The 12,755-nt window shown below is 32.9% G+C and overlaps 1 protein-coding gene across 1 annotated transcript in view; it reads right to left on the bottom strand.

Moving 5' to 3' along the window:
• LOC114309017 (SNF2 domain-containing protein / helicase domain-containing protein / HNH endonuclease domain-containing protein) overlaps positions 1-4,663 on the bottom strand; it is a 41,530-nt gene extending 36,867 nt beyond the window's left edge. Inside the window, exons 1-3 of the mRNA XM_028254718.2 lie at positions 4,163-4,663; positions 3,241-3,600; positions 132-264 (exon numbers count right to left, since the gene is read on the bottom strand). Coding sequence (XP_028110519.2) covers positions 132-264; positions 3,241-3,600; positions 4,163-4,513 — 844 coding nt within the window. The 5' untranslated portion in view covers positions 4,514-4,663. The remainder of the gene's footprint in view (positions 1-131; positions 265-3,240; positions 3,601-4,162) is intronic.
• Positions 4,664-12,755: the final 8,092 nt, after the last annotated feature.

The raw sequence follows: 12,755 nt of genomic DNA, 5'->3' as shown, positions 1-12,755 counted from the left end.
TTGCCAAACAAGCCCGAGGTTATACAACATAATGGTGACTGCTGACCAGATTTCTCAATATCAACCCAAAACCCCACTAAACAAACAAATAAGTAACAAAAGAGATGAACAAAGCTTTCTGAAAGTAGTACCGAGATGGATGTCAGCAGGTAAACAAAAGGGAAGCCAACGCTCCAATTCTTCTGCCCATGAAAATCGCAAAATAGCCGGGCAGACAACAAGTATAGGACCTTCACTCATAAAACAGCATGCAATTGCGATTGCCTGAAAATAGCCCAAGGAAACAAATTAGTAGCATTTCATCCCTTATGAGGAGACAAATTTGGAAAAATCTGAATTGTATGAAAAGCAAAGTGGCAAGATCAAAACACTTTTGACACATTATATGTTTATCTAGTATGGTAAATTTGGGGCCTTTTTATCTAGTAACTATTTTTCAAATTGGGGCCTTTTTCCTTTTTGTTTATCTAGTATTTGACTTTTTCAAATATAGTTGACTTTTTGAAAGATCAACCAGACAATTTTTGAATTTTTTGTCTACCCAGTCATCCGCCCAGACATCCTCCCGATCGTCTGGCCGGTTGACCGGAACAGTACAATTTTATTTTTTTTTTTGCAATTGGCAATCGCCACCTATTGTTTGGAAAAAAAAATAAATAATAATTATATTCACTTTGTTTGGTTTTGGTTTTCATAAAACAGTTTTCATAAAATTCTATTTTTTATTTTCCATATTTTAATGTTTTCAATGAATTTTTTAATATTTTAAGCAGTTTTTAAAAAATTTTAGACACACCTAATATAAATACACTTAAAAAAGTAAAATATTTGTGGAAGAAAAAATCTTTAAAAAATACACTAAATACCAAAAAAAAAAAACACGAAAATTTAGTACATTTTTCATATTTTAGTGTATTTAATAATTTTTAAAAATATTTTTTCACAAATATTTTACAATTTAGATACATCTAAGTAAGGTACAACTAAAAAAGTAAAAAAATTGCTTAAAATTTTTTAAAAATTCACTAAAAACAAAAAAATAAAAATAACTCAATTTTCAAATAACCGAATTTAAACAACTGAAACCAAACATACTGATTTGTTTTTTATATTTTTTAAATATAGAAATTATTTTTTTAGACCAAAATGAAAAAATATTTTTTGACTTGAATTTTAAAAAGAGTTTGGTTATGAGTTTTGAATAGAATTTTCAATAGAGTTTTGAATTGTGTGTTTGGTTATGAGTTATAAGTTTTTGAATTAAATTTTGAAAACTCTTTCAAAACTCATAACCAAACAACTTTTCTCATTTCATATGTCACATCAAAAATTCAAAACTCATAATAACCAAACAAATTTTCTCTTTTCAAATTATAATTCCAAAACTCACAAACTCAAAATACAACTCTATTCTCAAATCATAATTCTAAAACTCTACCAAAAACTACCTTGATTTTTTCTATATGAAAAGCAAAGTGGCAAGATCAAAACACTTTTGGCATATTATGTGTTTATCTAGTATGGCAAATTTGATTCTTCTTATGGGCACTTTACACTATAAGTTCAATATTCAGCTAACAGAAAACATAAAAAGAGGACATCAGTTTCGATTTCAACAAGTTCATAAGCCCCATAACAAAGAAAGTGATCCTGTGATTGTAGATATCAAAATTCAAACATATAATATACTCGACATATACAGATGACTTCAAAAGAAGTATTTTGTAGGGTTCTTCCATTTGGAGATCAAGGCTAATATTATATGGCACATTTAGGCACCTAATGCACAAACAGTCACCAATGTAAATGTTAATGCATGAGACCAGAAGACGGAAGTCTAGAACCAAAAGAAAAGCTTTTGTATGCACATGGGCACCTAATCAAAAACAGATTGGGTCTGTTTGGTGTAGCTTCTTGCAAGCTAAAAACTAATAATTACAGGCAAAAGCTAAAAGCACCTCTTCCTCTGATTCTCAATAATCATTTTTTTCAACTTATTTAAGTTATTTCTACCTCATAAATTGTAAGGAGAAATTGCATCAAACACTCTTACACAAATTTCTAACATTAGAAATTAAAAAAAGCTATAAGTAGCCTCATAAGTTGCACCAAATAGGGCCATTATGAGGTGGTTACCCAAAGTAAATTTCAGAAATATATGAATGGCATCTAATCCATGACTTCCCCAGGTGTGACAAAGGAATGTCCTATTAACTTCATGCCTCCAACATAAGACATTCTTTTACCATGTAGCAAGGCCTCGACAAGGCCTAAGACAAAGTACCAAAGTCTATATGGGAGGCTTTTTATAGTTAAATGTAAATTCAAATAAAATTAATTAATTAATTTGTTTGTGTGTGTGTGGCAGTGGGAGTTATTTTTTATAGCCTTCATGAGAGCTATGAAATGGGAATTGTCATAAGCTATCCAATAAATAGAACTTAATAGATTCAAAGTGAATGAATACTATGCTGGAAAAAATATAAAAAATAACAACAAAACAAGTGAAGACTAAACATGTAGAGCTTATTCCAAATTGGTGGAGGTCATTTCCAAAGTGGGCCTTCTTAAAATACAAAATTGGATGCTTTTTAAAATCAGTAGAGCCCTTTTCTAATGTGAACCTTCTAAGATAGAGTAGGTGTCTCTGACAAACATAAACCAAATCAATGGATGCCTTCTTCTTTTTTTTCTTCTTTTTTTTGATAAATAAACCAATGGATGCCTTTTCCAAATATGTAGAAAATGTATTATGCTCATGGTTGGGGCCTTTTTCCTTTAGTATATTTTAATTTTGTTGTGTGGAGACCTTTTTTTCTAAAGTGGGCCATCTGAGGGGAAAAAATGAAGAAAAAGAAAAAGAGTTGTATCATGGCTTTTGGATATGTCTAGAAACTATTGGGCCTTTTCCAAAATGAGGGCCTAAAGACGCTACTTTAGCAGCTTTAACTTTAAGCTGGCCTTGCCATTTAGTTTTTTTTATAACATTAATGGTCAGCAATAGAAAATGCTTGGAAATAGAGACTTGATCATTTCAAAATTACCAACTTCATAATCTTTTAAACTATTTATACTAAATATCTAGGTTGAGTTATAACCTTGGTAACCACTTAAGAACATAATGATAATGGGAAACTTCAGTCCTTACACAGGTGAATATCATTCATTTGCTAGAAAGTGGAGAAACATGACATGACCAAAGACTTTATAGAACACAGCTTGTGTTACTTTGATCATTACCTGAAGTGTTTTTCCAAGTCCCATTTCATCCGCAATGAGACACCGACCACCCCTTTGTAAGCCAAATCTAATACCTTCTAATTGGAAAGGCAGCAATGCATCTAGCAATGTTTCCGGAAGCTTCCTAATCAGTTCATCAACCTTCTCATCAGACAAGTGTTCTGGCCTACAAGGTATCCACCGCCCTTCAACAACGGAATGCGAAAGTCTCCCAACAACATTAAGAGTTCCCCAAGGTATCTCTTCAATTTCAATGGTCTTGTAATTCTTCAAACATCTAAGAACCTCATCATAGTCCCCAAGTTTATAAACACAAGCCTTTCCACCACCATGGACTTGTGTATGGTGTGACAGTACAACCTAATAAAAAATAAAAGAAACAAATAAACAATAATTAGGAAACACGATAATTGCTCAACATAATTGATTTTGATAGATTTTCCAGTATTTGACTAAAAGAAAATGAATAATGAAAACAGAAAAGTTTAAAAAGAAAGGGCAAAAAAAAAAAAAAAAAAGAGGAATTAAAAGGTGGGGAAGGAAAGAAATCCACAACCCATGTAAGCAACTTCTAAAGGCATTCACAATTTAAGCTGAAGAATCTAATATAAGCATAAAGGTGACACTTTGGACTATAATCATGTTATCAATGGTTACTGAAATTACTAATAATTGGAAACCTAACCCCACTAAAAATGCCATTCATACTAGCATTTAAGCTACAAGATACCAGTACCAAATGCATAAGGGCCAGTGAAATTCACATGACATGCCTTCAAATTATGAAAAATTGTAAATTTATACTACCACCAAACCCACAAATATATATATATATATATATATATATATATGTATACTGGATGTAGGTGCAATCACAATACATTTACAATTTTACATCTAAAGTAATGTGACAAATTCATACATTTGAGAGGCAATCGCTTAGTTTCTCCAAGCACGCGACTTCACCGGGATAGGGAAAACCCTCCACAGCCACGGGCGTGGCAGAGAATGAATCGGGCGAACAGATTTCGAGCCGAACCCGAAACTTTTGGGGCAAATGGGTGGTGGGTTGTTGGGGCTTGGGAAATAGATCGGGGTGTTTGGTTCTCGGGAAAGTGGTGGAAGTGGAGTCGGGAAAGGTAGAGACTTTCCGACATTTGAATAGTTTCCAGGGGTGTTGGTTCGTGTTAGCCTCGGAGAGTGCCTTGCGCTTGGCTAGGGCAGCGAGGCGGTTCGCTTCGGTTCTCTGCCTCTGCTCGTCTGTCATCTCCATTGTGGAGAAGAGCTTTCTAGGGTTTCAAAATTTCCAAATGCAGACGGCAGTAGTGATGGTGGGTACTTTTAGAGAGAGAAAGCTAGAGTGAGAACCATTTGAAGTGGGCACCCGGATGCGCGGGAATGAAATTAGGCTGGGATACGGCTTGGTTAATTTTTTGATTTTTTTACTTATTTTAACTTGGAATTAAAAAAAATTTATCTGTGATCGATTTTTTTAAAAATTTTTGTGTGAAAAAAAATTAAATAATTATGGATTATATGTGATATTTTATCATATTTTACTAAAATAATTTATTTTATTTTATACGGTTATTTTAGCTTAAACTAATATCTCAAACAGGTCGTGGACTATTTTCACCAAAGTGTTTATTTTATCAAAAATGGTAGAAATCTCAAAAATTCTACTAAAATTTCTACCAAATGTCTCATATGGATGTAAGACTTACATAGTATGAGTCTCACACCCATGAGACATTTGGTAGAAATTTTGATAGAATTTTTAGGATCTCTAATATTACTATTATTTTATATTTGGAATTTGCTTATTTTTTTAATTTATTGATTTTAATAAAAAATATATATAAGAAAAAATAGAGAAGTGATATAATAATTTTTAATATGAATTTTTACCGATAAAAAAAATTTGTACGACATAAACAAATAAAAAGGCATTCATATCCTCTAGAATTATTAGGGCACCTCCAACGGTGCCTTACTCTTCTTACTAAATTTGAGTAAAAACTTTCTTTGATATCTCCTATTGCAACGATGGTAGCTTGGCTTTTCATCAAACTACCGGTCGATCAGGCGATCCACCGGCAAATGTAAAATTTTCACAGTGGAACAAGGAACAACATCAATGACCAAAATAATAATATTCTCTTCGATTAGAAGGCTTTATAGCCATCAAAGCACGTGTTAGACGAGAGTATGTCTGATATCAATGGTGGTGCTATTGAGATATAAAGGTTAGGGTATGTTTTCTCTTAATTGAAATGATACCAAGGGGCGACTTTCTTTCTTCTTCATGTTATCAGGTGAAATGTTCAATATTTTCAGAGAGTAATGGTAGCTTTCACAGGGCGATAACCAAGTGAGATGCCCTGTTAGTAAGGAGTGGTCGAAGAAATTAAAGCTTTTGCAACCAACAATCCAACCGTAGCGTACATACCAAGGACAACAATATCCATACCTAGAAGGTTCACTAATATTCCATTTTTCAAGCTTTTCACAACATCAAATCAAGGAGCCTGAAAACACAAGATTATCTTACATTTGAAGTGTCTAATACAATGACATACTTGATACTTAGGCCCATTATGGGAACATAGGTTAAAAGTCAAAAGCCAGCTTTTAATCTATTTTTGGTCACATCACATCTCACATAAAATAGTAAAAAAAGTTTAAAAAGTCAAAAAGTTAGCTTTTAACCATCTTCCTAAAACACCTCTTATGGACAAAAACTGTATTATATTTATGGGCAATGAAAAATAAGCATTGAAACGAAATATTAATTTTTGCCTAAAATTGGAGTATGAAAAAAAAAGATTGGAGGAAATAAGGAAATAAAGCATGCATTCATTGTTTATTATCCCAAAGAAAAAAAATAAATAAATAAAACTAAACCCAGGCTAAAAAGTATATAAAAAACAAAAAGAAAATTAACTTGGCATTCCTGCAAATAAAGATCAGTAAAAAACTACTTTATGAAATCTTTTGTCCCAAATAAATTTTCCATATACTATAGAAATCATGTGAAAATGAAAATTTCATACTCGTTTTGAGTCCTAAATATATCTAATAGAATCAAATTGTTCCAATTCCCTCCATTTTCTAAATACCATAAGCATAATATTATTAATGTAAATGATCCACCAAGGTTTGAGCATTGGAATTTTATCTAGAGTTGCAGTCTATGATAAAGATGTGGGTTTATTTCAGAGAAGACTTTGTTAACAACTTATGAGCTGTTGTCCTTTTTTGTTTCCAATGCCCCGTCGTTGATTCGGTAACAGCTTATTAATTCCTAAAACCATTTTGATTCGGTATATTTCGCATTATCTCCAATTTATTGATTGTCTAATTAGTAGAGTGCTTCTAATTAGACATTTGCAAATACCCTATAAGTTTTGGCATCAAGACTTATTTGCCTAACCACTGCAACTACTGCTATGACTCCAATTAAGAGGTCGACTGGGGGGTCGATTGGGAGGTCGACCGAGCAGTGTAAAATTTTCATAAAATTTTGCCTTGAGGTGGTCATTCGAGAGGACATTCAGGGGACACCGGTGGTGAAAATACAACGACAATGAATAGTGATTTGATGAAAGGCACAAAACATCCTCAGTTTGGTGAAACATTTGTGACATTCTCAATTTGATATCTGTTTGATGAAACTATTGGAGTAGAAAAAAAGGATACTTTTGACCAAATTTGAATTTGGTGATGGATTTGGTACACGGTTAGAGATGACCTTAGTGTAGAGTGATCTGTGGAGTGAAATGTTGTAGGCGCGACACATGTCTCACTTAATGGGTTAAAGATTGAGATTTCCCTTCACCAAAACAACAATATTTTGGTGAAGAAAAACAAATATATATATATATATATATATTTGAATCAGTTCATCAACTTAGAGAGAGAAGAAGCAACGAAAAAATAAGAAGAGAAGTATTGGCCGCCAACGACGCCTTTGAAGTCGCCAATAAAGCCATTATTAAAGAATATTTAAAAGAAATTACACATTCCTTCCTCCAAACTTGAAAAATTAGGGTTTTGATTTTAAAAAATAGGGATTCGAAAATTTAGGTAACGTTTGGTTAAGTTTTAGAATTATGATTTGGATAAAAAAATTTCAAAACTCATAACTAAACACTTAATTCAAAACTTTTTTTAAAAACACCTCACCTTTCCAAACTTATAACCAAACTCTTTTCAATTTTTTTTTAAAACCAAAAAAAAAAATAAAACAATATTTTTTTTTGTTCTTAAAATTTTTTTTTTTGAAAAAATATATATTTTTTATTTTTGAAGAATTTTTTTTTTTTTTTGAAAAAAATATTTTGATATTTTTTAAGTATTGTCCAAATAATTTGTTATGATTTAGATATATGGGTGATTCAAATTTTTTTAAATTTAAAAAATTTAAATATTTTAAATATTTTAAAAAATAAAATAATTAAAAATTTATTTTAAAAAATACAATGCACAAATATAGTAAATAAAAAGCACGTTAAAAAAATAAAAAAATATTTACAATAAAAAATATCTACCCTACAAAAATAAAATTAAGAAAATTTTTAAATATGTAAAAAAATAAATAAACGCAAAACAATTTCAAAATATAATTCAAAACTCAAGATTCTTTTCAAAATTATTTTTGAAACTCATAACCAAATAAATTTTATCTTTTCAAAACTCATTTAAAAAAGTTGTCTTTGAAAACATAATTCCATACTCAAGTCTTGATTCTAAAACTAAACCAAACTAAGGTTTTTGATTGAAAAATTAGGAGGCATTTTTGGGAAGATAGATAAGATCCAACCTTTGAGTTATTTCTATAATAGGGTGTAAAATCGGCCTAGTCTGGTTGGCCTCTAGCTCACGTTAGGGGTGGGCGCGGGTCGGTTGCGATCACGAAACCTCCAATCCGCCATCCGTCCGCCAGATTGGCGGATTAAAGAAAATCAATCCGCATCTGTCCGCCAATCCGGCGGATGTGGATTGAGCGGATTGGCGGTTTGGCGGATGGATGCGAATCGGTTTAATGGTTTGAAATTTTATAAATTTTCAATATAGTTCAACTTGTGCACTTCCTCAAAAAAAAAAAAAAAAAAAAAAAAAAGAGTATTACAATCAATGACTTAAAAAAGTATTACAATTACTGCATGCGTCATCCAAAGAAAGAAAGTTTGAAACTTTAGAATATCACAATCACTGCATGCCTCATCTACATATTACAATCACAGCATGCCTCATCCACAAAAAATATTACAATCTGTGGTTCTTAAAATATAAAAACAATTCAAACCACCAAAACCATGAACAGAGTAATAGTAGAGATTGTATGTCTATGTATTGTTACATTTATATATGTTTTTGAAAACAAAAACCAACCAACATATATCATATTTTCTATTTATTACTTTTAGAGTTAGATTTAAAAACCAAAAAATATAGATAAATAATACGTTTATTTTTTTCAATTCAAAAAATATATTCAAGTTGAAAATTTTTTTTCAACAGAATATTTGAACTCTTTTTCAATTGGAAACACAAACAAAATATTTAAACAAATTGAAAATACAAAGTCTTGTAAATTACTAAGGGTGCTCACGGTTTGGCAGTTCGGTTGTGGCCAAAAGAACCTCAAATCCACCATTCGTCCGCCAAATTGGCGGATTGGAGAAAATCAATCCGCAACCGTCCGCTCGTCATCACGCATCCGTCCAAAATGCGGCGGATCGGATCGGTTCGATTCAGTCGGTTTTGGTGGATCGGTATATCCGCTGCTCACCACTAGCTTACGTCGACCTGACCTATGCCCATTCGGGCTTTCGTAAAAAATCGAATCGACCCAACCTAATTTCCTAAAAATTTAGGCTCGAGGAGTAATTGGGCCTTGGGTGAGGCCTAACAAATTTTTTTTTTTTCCACCACTGTAGCTTAAAAAGTGACGTTGGGTGCCAAACGGGTCGGGCCTCAAATTCGGTCTGAAAATGGCCTCAGCTTGGACCAAAACAAGCATGGCCCAAGCCCTAGCCCAGAGGAGTCAAGCTAGGGCCCTTGGCCTCGGGCGAGCAAGCCATTTTTACACTCCTATTACTAATAGTATACATAGATGGCAGATATATATGGTTACCTAGATATAATAGTTGAATGGGGTAATACTATGATACACATCCTCAGAAGGGTGTGTATAATATGCCAAGTTATGATATTTGTCCTACAAAAGTCGTAAATAAATAAATGAGTTATAACCAAACACCACTTAAGGTATAATCAAAAAGTTGTTAGATCGTACAAAATAATATTATAACTAAGACCATCTCCAATGTTGAACAAAAAATTTCATCAATTTGAGTAAAAATTTGATTTGATACTTGTCGCTTGCTTTTTGTACTCCTCGGAGGGGTTTAGTCTCCTCGGATACGATAGCCCTACATTTTAGACTCTCGTGGTTCTGAATCTGGTTTCACAAGTACAATGTGAAATAGATTTAAATAAATGAGAGTCCAAATCCAACAAATATTAGAAAATCCATTTATCATTAGAGATACCAAAAATGGACTGCATTGCCAGATTTCAGAGTCGCAACCTAAATATTTTTAAAAAATTTAGGAAACCCGTGACTCATGCCAAGGGCCATTTATCCGTCATCACCAAAGTGTCTCAGCTCGGGAACTTAAGTATGAGAGTGGAAGGTCATGAATTAAGCACCACACTCACTCGATCAAAGATCGACCTCTCCTAATCATGATGTGATTTTTATTTACATAATATGCTCTTATTCTAATTGTTAATGCTAACTTACTATGTGAGGCACATCAGTATAGACTAAGTCACTTATGTTGGAATGCTTTGATTTCATATTTGTTTTGAAAAGGTGTTTTGAATATATGCTACTTGAAAAAGCAAGCTCATATATACATTAATCAAATTATCTCAACTTAAGCAGAAAAGTCTTCATCCATAGGCATTCAAGAGATATATCAAATAAGCATTTAGCTACATGGTAATATGCTTAATATGATAACACAAACATACATGCAATATGCTAAAGTAAAAACACTCAGCTAGTACTCAACCAAGGCAAGCCAAAATAGAAGCAAATAGTTAGAAAAATGCATGCTCTAATATACAAGTGACTAATGCAACACATATAAAATGTAATTATTAGGTTCGGTTTATTAACATGACATATGGCGTAACTCCAACCACGTGGTAGCGCACATATTCAAATAAGTAGGAAATGATAACAATATTAGAATGATGAATCGAACCCAATGCATGCAAAAATGGATACAAGGCATAGCAATGATATGAAAATGTAAAATATGATGCTACCATTATAAGCATATAAATAAAAGGGAGAAAGAAATAGGGGTTGAAAGACATACACAAATATTACAAGTTTGCCCTTATAGAAGAGGGTCCGTGTCACGACCTAAATCCGCTCCTATAGGTTTAGTATCGTAACTGGCCAGTAATCCGTAATTACCGAAGGCCTAATTGAACAAAGCAAATGAACGGGGCTAGCAGAAGCCATCATATAAGAAAGTAAAACGTCCAACGAGCTGTGAACTCACATGGGACAAAAGACTTTGTTATATAAAATATATATATATACACACATGTACATCAAGATATTACAAGTTTATCAAAAGACAACCTAAAGAGAAAAGTCATTCCCATCAACAACAAATATAACACCAGTGACAACTAACCAAGACACATGAGTGAGTTCCAAAAGGGTAATCACTAGGTTAGCCAGCGCTCCAACAGATAGGAACCTCGATGCGAGGCACAAAAGGTAGCATGACCAAAATGGAGGCAAGATTGCCGTCACTCCGTCCCATTCTGAACTGGATTACCTACATATACATATAAAAACATGAGTTAAAGCCCAATGAATAATAGCTGAATAAAGGGGTTCTGAATGATGATTATAATGTAAAAAACTCATACATTGACAGATTCTTCTCTTATACAGAAAGCACAAAAGTATACGTGGTACATCACATAGCAAACTAATACAGGCGGTCTAAAAGGCCCAGCATGCAGTCATAAAGACCGAAGATCAGATGTGATGGCCATCACTATGGTAAACAGGAGTTCTATGAATTGGAACTGATAGAGATTTTCTGTAAACATATGAACAGATGCTAGGGATGCCACGGTAAACAATGTAAACAGAAATAAGATCATCATTCGTAAATATAGGAAAACAGATCAGAGCAAAGCATAAATTTAAAGCAGAGAAAAGGTAGTTTAAATTAAACATATTTTTACAACAATGTTACTCACAGTGGGTTCCATGATGTAGGTGACTAGAATGTGGTGTTTGACCTACACAGACAGATACAAGTGTAACACACTTAATTGTCATACACCCAACTAATTAGTTTTATTTCTTAGGAATTGGTTGGTCTAAATGCCTTTCACTTCATTTAGTGCTCATGCAATACAAATAGGCGTCAATTACGGATGCGAATCACACTAACGGAGGCCCGAGAGTAGGGTAAACGAAGCAAAAAAAGTAAAACTGGGGCTGCCATATAGCTGCACGTGCGGGACCCTCTCCGCACGTGCGCCGCACCTGTGCCACCAAGTGGTTTTTATGTATTAATGCCAACAAACTCTCCACTGTTTTCCACATGTGTGGGCCTATCCACTGCACGTACGCCAGTGCTTCCCCTAGCCGCACATGCGGTTCTGGGTGTTTCAGAACCGAGTTTTTGCCCTGTTTTTGGAACTTCAAACCACCAAGAATCAAACCCAAATTCACTTAAATCAAAGGAGAAAAGTTAAGAAACATGATATATAAAAAATTACCAAGAATATGACTTTAAATTCAAACATTAAATCCCTTAATCTCATAAACAGAGGAAATACATATGGTAATTCTATGTCTCAACAAAACCATAGAAATATGACTTAAATTCATACAAAACCATATAAATAAGCAAGGTTATGGAATACATGCAAGGTTATGGAAAAATCCCTCCTATTAGGGTTTATAACACAACTTATATCACCCAAATCCCTCACTCTCTCCTAAAATTTCATGAGATTAAAATAACAATACTCTTATGCAAAAAATTAGGAAGAATTCTTACCTCAATAAGTTAAGTTAATGAAGTTATTTCAAGCTCTCTTCTTCTCCATTTATTTCTCTTCCTGCTCTCTTACTAAAACTCTAGAACACTCTTGACTCTCTCAGATTTCTCTCTCTCTCTCTCTCTCTTTCTCTCTCTTCCCCTTATATTGAGCTCATATATATATGTACATCTCTATATGTAAATTTCTTAACTTGAATTAACTAAATGAGAGTCTCTTTATTTAAATTTCATAATTAATTAATTACATTACTTTCTAACTTAATTTAAGGTAAATCAACTATACTCACTTAGTCCATTAACTAATTTTATAACTCTACGATTTAACGAATCAGACAGGTCTTTTCATAAAGGAACATATCTGTTAACAAACATAATGCACACAAATAAGCATGTAAG

Source organism: Camellia sinensis, chromosome 15 (assembly GCF_055761805.1).
Source record: "Camellia sinensis isolate YWXY chromosome 15, ASM5576180v1, whole genome shotgun sequence".
Lineage (NCBI taxonomy): Eukaryota > Viridiplantae > Streptophyta > Magnoliopsida > Ericales > Theaceae > Camellia > Camellia sinensis.
Note: the sequence above shows the minus strand (reverse complement) of the source record. Positions and strands in the feature narration are given on the sequence as shown.